This window comes from Thalassophryne amazonica, chromosome 13, assembly GCF_902500255.1.
Source record: "Thalassophryne amazonica chromosome 13, fThaAma1.1, whole genome shotgun sequence".
NCBI classification, from domain to species: domain Eukaryota; kingdom Metazoa; phylum Chordata; class Actinopteri; order Batrachoidiformes; family Batrachoididae; genus Thalassophryne; species Thalassophryne amazonica.
In genome coordinates, this window is record NC_047115.1 from 61,704,884 (window position 1) to 61,717,693 (window position 12,810).

The 12,810-nt window shown below is 38.5% G+C and overlaps 1 protein-coding gene across 2 annotated transcripts in view; it reads left to right on the forward strand.

The window, feature by feature from the left end:
• Positions 1 to 12,810, forward strand: part of zmp:0000000755 (phosphofurin acidic cluster sorting protein 2) — a 141,373-nt gene that overhangs the window by 85,288 nt on the left and 43,275 nt on the right. For both annotated transcript variants that reach the window (XM_034184556.1, XM_034184557.1), the window contains exons 4-5: positions 1,145 to 1,270; positions 6,219 to 6,381. In XM_034184556.1, coding sequence (XP_034040447.1) covers positions 1,145 to 1,270; positions 6,219 to 6,381 — 289 coding nt within the window. The remainder of the gene's footprint in view (positions 1 to 1,144; positions 1,271 to 6,218; positions 6,382 to 12,810) is intronic.

Genomic DNA, 12,810 nt, shown 5'->3' on the forward strand with positions numbered 1-12,810 from the left:
TACATGTGTAAAACGAACAAAATCCATTATATGTCTAAAATGGACAAAATCCATTATATTTATGTAATAGGATTATTTACAGTCAGGAGGTGCCAAACATTCTATGGGGAATCCTGAATCGGTACCTGCTTAATTTAATGACTGGGTCAAAAATTCCTCTGAAAAAAATAAAGGCCTGCCTTAATGGCAGGCATTATGTACCTTAAAATCCTGTGCAGCTCTGTAACTCTGTGCCATGCGATGACGTTGACATGTGTGACAGTTTTAAAGTTCTCCGTCGTGTCTTTATGCAATTTTTCTGGATTGTGCTTTTTCTGGATTTGTCCCTCAATGAGCTCTTTGCTCTACAATCATCTACTCTGCCGCCAAATCAAAGGTAAGGTGTACAATTTCCTCCATTTATTGCAGGTCATTTGTGCGTCATTTCTTGACTTCATGTTGTCTTATTTGCGGACTTTTTCAAATGTGTTTGATCCAAACCGTCGTACTGCGCACTGCACAACCTTTTAAAATATGACTGGAGATGAGGGAGTAAAAAGTGACAAATCACTGCCTTTGCGTCTCTAATTTAGCTGGTGCCCATCAGGCTGCGGGTCCCAGGTCTTAACACGGTTTGAAAAAAAATAAGCAGCCGGTCTTTTAATCACGGAAATACGGTACCCACTTTCCTCTATTCGGTGAATGTCAGTGTTGAACTTAATTTCGTACCTCTGTTACTAGGCAATCCAGATGGCTTTGTCTGTTACATGTGAGGGGTTTTCATTGAAAATGCATTCTGGTCAGACAGGATGTGTTTATTACATGAAAAACCATACAAAACATTTTGTCCAGTGAGTGGGGTTTAGAGGATGACAGTTTAGATGAGTTTTACTGTATATGTAAAACCACCCATTTAACTACACAGGTGTGAAAATGATATAGAGTTGCAAACTATGAAGTATTTGTGGCACATTAAGTAATTCAAGTGCTTGCAGTTTTTCTTTCTGTCTTTGTTTATTTGACAGGTACCTATCTTGCCACTTTCTGTTGTTTGTAAATGCAGTTTGTTTTCCCTGAATGCTGTTAGTCTGTGTTTTTTCAGTGAAGCGTGAATGCCTAATGTTGAATCTGCATTATTTGTATAACATAGTCTTTTATCTTTTAGTACCCCCATTTTCTGAAGAGGGATGCCAACAGACTCCAGATTATGCTACAAAGGAGGAAACGCTACAAGAATCGAACCATTCTGGGATATAAAACTTTGGCTGTTGGAGTTATTAATATGGCCGAGGTGAAGTATAGTGCCTCAGTATTTTTTTTATTTTTTTTTTTTATTTTTTATAATTTATTGTGTTGTTGTATTTTAGTGTTCCGCCATCTCATTTTTCGAACATTATTTTGCCATAAGCCCATGATTGTAATGGGTTCTTCTGACAGTGATTGACCTGTTTATTAGTGTCTGTATATCAAAATTGTCTTGCTAGAAAGAGGCTCCCCTGTGCCTCTCCATTTTAGATGATTCATATTCATCACATACTGTGCTGGAGCTAGTTTGTATTGTCTCTGAAAAATGTACATTAAGCAATACTACACAAATGGATTACAGGCTGATATAATTCCCATTTTGGATGTTTGAATGTAGAAATGTGCACTCTAGTTTTGTTTTTTGTTCTTTTTTTTGGGGGGGGGGGGGGGGGGGGCATTGATCCTGATAGATTTAATATTGAATATCTGTCAGTGGAGATATGATGCAATGTGAATATGTGTGTACATACAGTATTGCAGCTGCACAATAGAAACAGTGACATGTAAAACAGAATGGAAAAACACCCCACATAAATTTCTAAATAAGCAGCTCTGCTTAATGACAGATGCTGTCAGTGTGGGTATCACTGCTTGAAATTGTAGGCTGGTGTAATTGTGCCGCGTGTGGTTTATTTGCTCACAGTGCTGTGCAGAACAAATGGATTCCACTGTTGAAATGTAGTGTAATGATTTAGTTATATGTAGTGTCAGGCAGGGAAGGCCGGTCACCAGACTGTGCCAAGGTGCTGCCCCCTCAAAATATTGAAAAAGGAAAATATACTATAACATAATTAAGAAGTATGATTTGCTCAGTCAGAGTATGCAAGTGTCTGTCAGTGTCAGCATGCATTTAAATGTGCTCCAATACTTCATTTCAGTATTTTCATTTTATTTAATTTCATTCTGGGTAGTGAGAGTAAAGGTCACTTCCTGGTTAGGTCACTGGTCATAGGAAAGTCTCTGGAAGGTTGTAAGCATTTTACCATCATATGAGCTGAGGCTGTTTTAATTTGATCATCAAACTTTCCCCAGTGGACACAGCTCAGTTTATTCATCTTATTTAATTGGACAATGGACAAATCACTCACACTCAGTGCAGGAGTTTCACTCACCTGCTGTCACTCTGGCCGTAATACCCTAAAACATTATTGGTATGCCAACAACTCCCATGGTCTTTGTGTTCCAAGTTTAGGGCCCTGTCCCACTGGCGTTTAGGAGGATTTGCGCATGAAATGAGGAGACAAAAGCTGAGCGTCCGCAACAAAGGTGGGCGGAAATGACAAATGTCCCCGGGGTGGATCAGCGAATACATGAGAAAGAAAAGCGGATACAACCCCTGGCAAAAATTATGGAATCACCGGCCTCAGAGGATGTTCATTCAGTTGTTTAATTTTGTGGAAAAAAAGCAGATCACAGACATGACACAAAACTAAAGTCATTTCAAATGGCAACTTTCTGGCTTTAAGAAACACTATAAGAAATCAAGAAAAAAGATTGTGACAGTCAGTAACGGTTACTTTTTTAGACCAAGCAGAGGAAAAAAATATGGAATCACTCAATTCTGAGGAATAAGTTATGGAATTACCCTGTAAATTTCCATCCCCCAAACTAAAACCTGCATCAAATCAGATCTGCTAGTTGACATTGACCCTATGCCATGACATTGATCCTATGTGTCTTTTTGCAAGGAACGTTTTCACAGTTTTTGCTCTATGGCAAGATGCATTATCATCTTGAAAAATGATTTCATCATCCCCAAACATCCTTTCAATTGTCCAAAATATCAACGTAAACTTGTGCATTTATTGATGATGTAATGACAGCCATCTCCCCAGTGCCTTTACCTGACATGCAGCCCCATATCATCAATGACTGTGGAAATTTACATGTTCTCTTCAGGCAGTCATCTTTATAAATCTCATTGGAATGGCACCAAACAAAACTTCCAGCATCATCACCTTCCCCAATGCAGATTTGAGATTCATCACTGAATATCACTTTCATCCAGTCATCCACAGTCCACGATTGCTTTTCCTTAGCCCATTGTAACCTTGTTTATTCTGTTTAGGTGTTAATGATGGCTTTCGTTTAGCTTTTCTGTATGTAAATCCCATTTCCTTTAGGCGGTTTCTTACAGTTCAGTCATAGACGTTGACTCCAGTTTCCTCCCATTCGTTCCTCATTTGTTTTGTTGTGCATTTTTGGATTTTTGAGACATATTGCTTTAAGTTTTCTGTCTTGACGCTTTGATGTCTTCCTTGGTCTACCAGTATGTTTGCCTTTAACAACCTTCCCATGTTTTTTGTATTTGGTCCTGAGTTTAGACACAGCTGACTGTGAACAACCAACATCTTTTGCAACATTGCATGATGATTTACTCTCTTTTAAGAGTTTGATAATCCTCTCCTTTGTTTCAACTGACATCTCTTGTGTTGGAGCCATGATTCATGTCAGTCCACTTGGTGCAACAGCTCTCCAAGGTGTGATCACTCCTTTTTAGATGCAGACTAATGAGCAGATCTGATATGATGCAGGTGTTAGTTTTGGGAATGAAAATTTACAGGGTGATTCCATAATTTCTTCCTCAGAATTGAGTGATTCCATATTTTTTTCCTCTGCTTGGTCTAAAAAAGTAACCGTTACTGACTGCCACAATCTTTTTTTCTTGATTTCTTATAGTGTTTCTTAAAGCCAGAAAGTTGCCATTTGAAATGACTTTAGTTTTGTGTCATGTGTGTGATCTGCTTTTTTTCTACAAAATTAAACAACTGAATGAACATCCTCCGAGGCCGGTGATTCCATAATTTTTGCCAGGGGTTGTATAACAGGGAACAGAAGCGAAGGCGACCGCGGAGGCGCCCCCATGAGGGGCACAGCGGCCGTGATGCACTTGCTTCATCCGTGCCCACTCTGTCTGCATTAGAGGATGACATTTTTTGGGAATTCCCGTGGGTCACGTGATTCCTGCGGGATGGGAGTCAAAATTTAATCAATCCTGTGATTGGGATGGGACGGGAATAAAAATGAACGGGAGCGGGCAGGAGCGGGAATGCCACAAATCGATGATGATTTTCATCTATTTAATGCCGCGTTCACACCGGGTGCGATCAGACGCTACAAATTTGCGGGGGTCGCGTGGCGACGAACGCGCCTTCTTCGCCCCCGGTGTGTCGCTCTGCTTTTGCTGCGAAAATTCACCCCAGTGCGTCATCGAATAGGAGGAGCTTCCATTCCGCTCGCTGGCTCTGGTTGTCAGTCAAGTTAACATGACGGACCTTGATCACACAGAGCGAGTTGTTATGAAAAGCTCCCAATACAGAGTATCATTATTTGCTGCAGGAGCTGAGTCTGGATGACGGCTGCTTTCAGCGGTCCTTCCGCCTCTGCAGGACCCAGTTTGAGGACCAACTGTCCCGTTCACGCGCGCACATGTAAACAATTAAAAAAAAAAAAAAAAAGAAAGAAACTCCGCTGCTTGCTGCAGCTCGCTCTTCCACCAAAAACTCTGTCATAATTGTGTTTAGAAACCAGTCACCATTTGTTCTGTTATACATCTGTGTAGTTAATAAGTAAAATAATCTCCATTCGCTTGCGCGCGCACGTAACATAAAAAGAAACTCCGCTCCTGCTGCTGCGGGGCTGCTGCTTGCTCCAAAAACTCTGTCATAATTGTGAAATAAAGGACAAAAGAGACATAAGTCCTGCTCACAGGCTGCTACCAGCGACAGGACATGTTCACATCTTCAGTCAAACTCCAGACATCTCCACGTCACTACATGTTCAGTCCCTGATTGATCATCACGGCGCGAGACATACGGGAGTGGGATGGGAGAGGGACTGATTTTGAGTGGGAGCGGGATGGGGTTGGGAGTCATCTTTACAGGAGTGGTACAGGATGGGATTTATTTTTTTACTCCAGTCCAGGATTGGGACAGGATGGGATTTTTTTTTCTGGGAGCGGGATGGGACGGGAGTGAAAATCCACTCCCGTGTCATGCTCTAGTCTGCATGCGCGACATACCATTTACGACCGTGATGTGGCCGTGCTGGGCACGCGTCATATCGGTTTTGCACGCTGTCCCGGTCCGCCGCCAAGCCGCACCAACCCGTCGGTTGCGGATATCAGCGGATGACAGAGGATATGCGGCGCATTGGTTGTGTGTGTCCTGCGTATGTCTTCAGTATGTGTTCAGGCAGTGATGCGGATCTCATCCGCAGCAGTATTTATGAGCCACTCAAAAATCCTGGCTGCGGACATGCGTGCCTCTGAGGATGATCACGTCTGTTTTAGTCTTGTATGTTTTTCTCTTTTATTTGTGACATTATGTCTAAGAAAAGTACTGTACTATATAAGTGAACTTTATTTACTTTAATACTTCATTACATTCAAGTACCCCCTTACCAGTGTTTAGGAAAAATGAGCCCTTTCCCTTTGTAACTGTTCATCAAGTACATCGAAGATATCCCCAAATGGGGCTTACATTGATCTTTTCTCATCAGATTCGGAACCGTTTAGTATATTGTTGGACTTGATGGGCACATTGTTGTGGCTCTTGACATTCAGAATGGAAAACGGCATTGAGCTGATGATTTATTTGCAAATAAAAAGCAGGGAGTCTCTGCTGCATTTGTATCTTTTGATGTGTTTTTCCCCCCTATTGAAAGAAATTTGTGCTCTGTTCTGCTTTAGCATGTCTGCTCAACGACTGATAAACACAAGAATGGCCGACAACCTGACAAATTCTATGTTCTAAATAGCCTGTTGATAAAACACATTCAGTTTGTGTATAAAAGCATGGGGTGTATTTATTCAAGAAGGTTAGTGTTGTTGACTTTTTGCAGAAGAATGTTGCAATAAAACAAAATCTGATTTTTATTTGAATTAACTCATTAAATCTTTAGTGAGCTTTAAATGCTGATCTTTCTATGACCAGGTGATGCAACACCCAACAGACGGAGGACAGATTCTAGGTCTCCATAGCAACGTGAAGGAGGCGCCAGTGCGTGTGGCGGAGATCACCGTGTACTCTCTGTCCAGTCAGCCCATTGACCACGAGGATGGTAGTGGTCAGGCTGGCCGCAAGACTAAAACCTCAGGTGGGCACAGCTTTCTCCTGTTGCCCTACATGGATCTGTTAGTCTGGCCGGTACCCATGTGGCCACCCACATTTTATCTGTAATTTCAGACTCTGACATTGAGCCAGCAGTGCCTACCCAGGCCCCTCTCTTCCCTGTTTTCATATGGCTCCTATTTCCCTACCACAGACCGAATAAACTCTATTAATCCCAGACCAGCTGATGGCCAAGGATATATTATTCTCTTCAGCTATGGGTGTAATGTGAGTTGAACAGATATAGCCCCTATTACCTTACACCACTCTAATTCTGGACACGGGAAATATTGGGCCCTGATCGGACCGACCCATTGCCTTCGTCAAGCTATGCTGATCCCTTGCTGTTCTGGATGTTATTAAGAAGGCCGCTCAAACATAACAGATGAGCTCATGCACCAAGTATTAAACTAGTGTCCCTCTGAGAAAACAGAAAATGTTTCTTTCTCCTCTGTGCAGCACTCCATAACATCCACCCCATCTACAACCCCTGGCAAAAATTATGGAATCACCGGGCTCAGAGGATGTTCATTCAGTTGTTTAATTTTGTAGAAAAAAAGCAGATCACAGACATGACACAAAACTAAAGTCATTTCAAATGGCAACTTTCTGGCTTTAAGAAACACTATAAGAAATCAAGAAAAAAAGATTGTGGCAGTCAGTAACAGTTACTTTTTTAGACCAAGCAGAGGAACAAAATATCGAATCACTCAATTCTGAGGAAAAAAATATGGTATCACCCTGTAAATTTTCATCCCCCAAATTAGCACCTGCATCAAATCAGATCTGCTCATTGACATTGACCCTATGCCATGACATTGACACTATGTGTCTTTTTGCAAGGAATGTTTTTGCAGTTTTTGCTCTATGGCACAATGCATTATCATCTTGAAAAATGATTTCATCATCCCCAAACATCCTTTCAATTGTCCAAAATATCAACATAAACTTGTGCATTTATTGATGATGTAATGACAGCCATCTCCCCAGTGCCTTTATCTGACATGCAGCCCCATATCATCAATGACTGTGGAAATTTACATGTTCTCTTCAGGCAGTCATCTTTATAAATCTCATTGGAAAGGCACCAAACAAAAGTTCCAGCATCATCACCTTGCCCAATGCAGATTCGAGATTCATCACTGAATATGACTTTCATCCAGTCATCCACAGTCCACAATTGCTTTTCCTTAGCCCATTGTAACCTTGTTTTTTTCTGTTTAGGTGTTAATGATGCCTTTCGTTTAGCTTTTCTGTATGTAAATCCCATTTCCTTTAGGCGGTTTCTTACAGTTCAGTCATAGACGTTGACTCCAGTTTCCTCCCATTCGTTCCTCATTTGTTTTGTTGTACATTTTTCGATTTTTGAGACATATTGCTTTAAGTTTTCTGTCTTGACGCTTTGTCTTCCTTGGTCTACCAGTATGTTTGCCTTTAACAACCTTCCCATGTTGTTTGTATTTGGTCCAGAGTTTAGACACAGCCAGTGGTGTCAAAAGTATACACATTTGTTACTTAAGTAGAAGTATAGATACTGCAGTTTAAAAACACTGGTAAAAGTTGAAGTATCAACTTGACTTCTTTACTCAAGTAAAAGTGAAAAAGTATGTGCTCCAAAACCTACTTAAAGTATAAAAATATAAAGTAACCTTTAAAAAAAAAAAAAAAATAGATGCCACTGTATGAATTGAAAGCTTAATTTAAAAACTGATTCGTTCTACATGTGGCCCAAGACCCAAAACCCAAAATTGCCCCCCAACACCACCCGCATGAAAATGTTTCAATTCTAGAAGCTCTGAAATGCAATCTGGGACTATTCCAGACGATAAACTGCAGTGAGTGCAGCATCCATTTAGTGAAGGAAAAAAAAAAACAAAAAAAAAACACAACTTTCCTTATTCAAATTCATTCCAGTAGTATTCTGCTCTTACTAGGATGCACCATTTGTCTAATTTGGCAGATAGTTCTGGAAGAAATCACTGAAGAAATTAACAAATTGAAAATATGGTTTGGTAACAAACTGTCATTAAATAAGACAAGGATGAAGTGGAGGTGTAAGAGTCACTAGGTGTTCACAGGAAACACTTATTTATTTATGTATGTATGTATTTATTTGTTTATGTTCATTGTTAGTTGCTTTTATATTTTCTGTTGTGTTTCTATTCAGGTTCTTTTTGCCTCTTTATCTAAAATTGTATATAATAATCATTAGATTATTAATATATAAACAAAAATAAATTTAAGAAATATTACAATTTGAAAACAAATGCACCCGAACGTGATGAGAGCTGCAATTGCTTAATGCTAAGTTTTAACATTGAAAATGCCATAGACATGCTATGTTAGCGTCGCTCCCGTTTTTAAGTTATAAAATACATCTATCAACTCTTTCAGAAGACCATAACAGGTCGGTTTAACATAGAAAAGGTAAATAATACTCACAGAAGTATGCTCTTTAGGGTTTTAGCGGGGGAAAATTAAGCGAAAGAAAGAAAATAAACAAAGCAATAGGTCGAAGCATTGCTTCAGTCTGCGAACCACTGCTTCGATTGGTTCACGGTTCAAAGCAAAGCCGTGCTGCAGAAAAGTTGATTACAGGCGCACATGACGTGAAATATATATATATATATGAACATTAAACTGAATCCAAGAGTAACGAGGCTGTTTGTTTTAAAAATGTAAGGAATAGAAAGTACAGATACTTGTGTGAAAATGTAATGAGTAGAAGTCAGAAGTAGGCAGAAAAATAAGTAATGGAGTAAAGTATAGATACCTAAAAAGTGTACTTAAGTACAGTAACGAAGTATTTGTACTTCGTTACTTGACACCTCTGGACACAGCTGACTGTGAACAACCAACACCTTTTGCAACATTGCGTGATGATTTACTCTCTTTTAAGAGTTTGATAATCCTTTCCTTTGTTTCAATTGACGTCTCTCGTGTTGGAGCCATGATTCATGTCAGTCCACTTGGTGCAACAGCTCTCCAAGGTGTGTTCACTCCTTTTTAGATGCAGACTAACGAGCAGATCTGATTTGATGCAGGTGTTAGTTTTGGGGATGAAAATTTACAGGGTGATTCCATAATTGTTTCCTCAGAATTGAGTGATTCCATATTTTTTTCCTCTGCTTGGTCTAAAAAAGTAACCGTTACTGACTGCCACAATCTTTTTTTTTCTTGATTTCCTATAGTGTTTCTTTTTTCCTTTTTTTTCTTTTTTTATACTTTATTTTTATTTTTGGATGTTGAACCATTTTCCTATATATTTAACAAATGCAAATGGAACAATGGTAATAACAAGCAGACCTCTTGGAAGAAAAAAAAAAAAAAGAAGAGAGAAAGAAAATAAAATTGGGCATCAACTATATGAACATATAGTGATAATGTATAACACACTATATAGTACGTCATCTTTTAAAGATTCAGTGAACGAGTGAATCGTTCCCATTTCTCCCAATATCTGTTACATTTCTCGACAGACAATCTCAGTGAAAAAGTCATCCTCTCCATTTCTTGAATTTCGTTAACCACATTAACCCAATCGTGGAGTGAAGGTACATCTTTACTCAGCCATTTCCTAGTAATCGCTTTTTTTGCTCCAGCCAGCAAGATAGACAAAAGATATTTTTGTGATTTAGGCAATTCACAAGAGATATATCCCAAAAATATTTCAATAAATCCATTTGACACAGTTAATCCAATAATGTTTTGAATTGTTGTTATCACCGTTGTCCAATAGGGCGCGATCTTCACACAGTCCCAGAGTATGTGAAAATGTCCTGCTTTGGTATGTCCACATTCTCTCCAACAATAGGCTTTTACGGGGTCGTTACACTGCTTACTTTTGATATGTGGTGTGACAAAAAAACGTGTTACAGTCTTCCATGCAAATTCCCTCCAAAAACCAGAACAGGTAGTAATCATAACAGTTTTGCATATACCAAGCCACTCTTTCTCTGTTATTATGATATTGGCTTCATTTTCCCATGCTTCTTTAATATACATAGTAGAAATATTCTTAAGTGCTTGTACACCTTTATATATTGTTGTTATTTGTTTCTTTGGTGCGTTACCTTTACAAGCCGCAAGGAAATGTTTCACCAAATACTCCTCTTCTCCTTCATATTTAATTTTCTTATTAAAGTAATGTCTTAGTTGAAAATATCTAAAAAGGTCATGTCTATTCAGATTATGTTTATCTAAAAGCTCCGAGAAACCTTTCAGTGTACCTTTTGTTGTTATGACCCAATAGCTCGTTATGCCCTCTTGTGGCCATTGTTGAAACCTGCTATCAATTTTGGCTGGCAAAAATTCGGAATCATAAGCTGGCCAGCGTAATATCTTAGCTTTGAATTCAACGTTCTTATTTTTAAGTATTTTAATCCATTCGTTCATTGGAGATTTTATCCAAGGAGGGATCAAACAAGATTTTGAATATGTTTTCAATAGTGGTTTGTCACCAACCATAGCTTGTAGTGGTATATCAAAATATATTTGATCTATCTTTTTCCATTTAGCTTCATATCTAAGGTCACACCAGTTCAACAATATTCGTATTTGCGCAGCTTTATTGTAACTTTCTAAACATGGTAAGGCTAAACCACCCTGTTCTTTCTGTAATTGTAAAGTCTGCAGTCGTATTCTTGGTTTTTTGTTTCCCCATATGAAGTTTGATAACATTTTGTTCCACTCCTTAAATTGTGTGAAAGTTATTTCAATTGGCAACGCTTGAAATAGGTAAAGGAACCTTGGTAATAAATTCATTTTAACTGTCTCAATCCTATCGTACATATTCATTGGTTTTAATGCCCATCGTTGTAGGTCTACTTTAATATTAGCTGTGTATTTTCTATAATTTTCATCATAAAGTGAAGATATATCCTTTGGTATCGATATTCCAAGGTATTTAATAATGTTGCCTTTCCAGTTGATATTTATCTCTTTAGAAATTTCTATGGGTGGTTGATAATTAAAGGTAATAATTTGTGTTTTCTGTAAATTTAATTTATACCCAGAGTATGAACCGTATTCAGACAATAGTGTCAACAGATTGGATAAACTAGTCGTCGGATTGGTTAATGTCAAGAGGATGTCATCTGCATATAAACAAATTTTGTATGTAGTGTCTCCTATTTTGATACCTGAGATGTCTTTATGTTCTCTGATAGCCTGAGCCAGGGGTTCAATAAAAAGTGCAAATAGACTAGCGCTAAGGGGGCAACCTTGACAACAGCCCCTTTCCAAATATACAGTATCTGAAAGGTCCCCATTTATCTTAATTCTGGCCGAAGGTAGTTCATATAATGATTTTAAACAGTTAATTATATTTGTATTGAAACCAAATCTGTTAAGGGTTAGGTAAAGATATTCCCAACTGACAGAGTCAAATGCTTTTTCAGCGTCGAAACTAACTGCAACAGATTCTAATCTTTTCATGTTATAAATGAGGTGAAGAGCCCGTCTAATATTATCGTGTGTTTGTCTGCCATGTACAAAACCACATTGATCAGCGTCTGTCAGTTCTGGAATCAGAACTTCAAGTCTTTTAGCCATTATTGTCGCAAATATGCGGTAATCAATGTTTAAAACGGATATTGGTCGATAAGAACCGCATTGTGTTTTGTCTTTACCAGGTTTGTGAATTACAGATATAACTGCTCTTCTCCAAGAAGGTGGAATCTTTCCACCTTTTAGAATATAATTAAAACATTTTTTGAGACAAGGGGTTATTTGATCTCTGAAGTATTTATACCATTCTGCTGGGTAACCATCTTCTCCAGCCATTTTATTTCCTTTTAATTTAGAAATAACTTTGTTGATTTCTTCCTCTGTTATTTCACTATTTAAAATGGCATTTTGTTCAGTTCCTATAGATGGTAAATCCAGCTGTGAAAGAAAACAATTTATAAGTTGTGGGTTCTGTAGATGTGGCTGAGCATTCAGCTGTCGGTAGTATGCTACAAAAGACTTTTGAATACTCTTCAAATCATAGCACATTTTATTATCAGTAGGGCTCCTCACCCCGTTCACAAATCTATCCATCTGTTGTTTACGTATTCTCCATGCAAGAAGTTTCTTTGATTTTGGGCCTCCTATAGTGTTTCTTAAAGCCAGAAAGTTGTCATTTGAAATGACTTTAGTTTTGTGTCATGTCTGTGATCTGCTTTTTTTCTACAAAATTAAACAACTGAATGAACATCCTCCGAGGCCGGTGATTCCATAATTTTTGCCAGGGGTTATAGCAGCAGAGAATACGATGTGTAAAACTGAAAACTGAAGTAGCTGTCAAAAAATAAAAGATCTTTCATCACCTGCTCTGACCAAAGCAATCACATGTAACAATAATAATGTATGTGGCTGTTTAAATCAGAAATATTTGCTTATAAATAAAAGAACAGCAAGCTGTTATAGCACC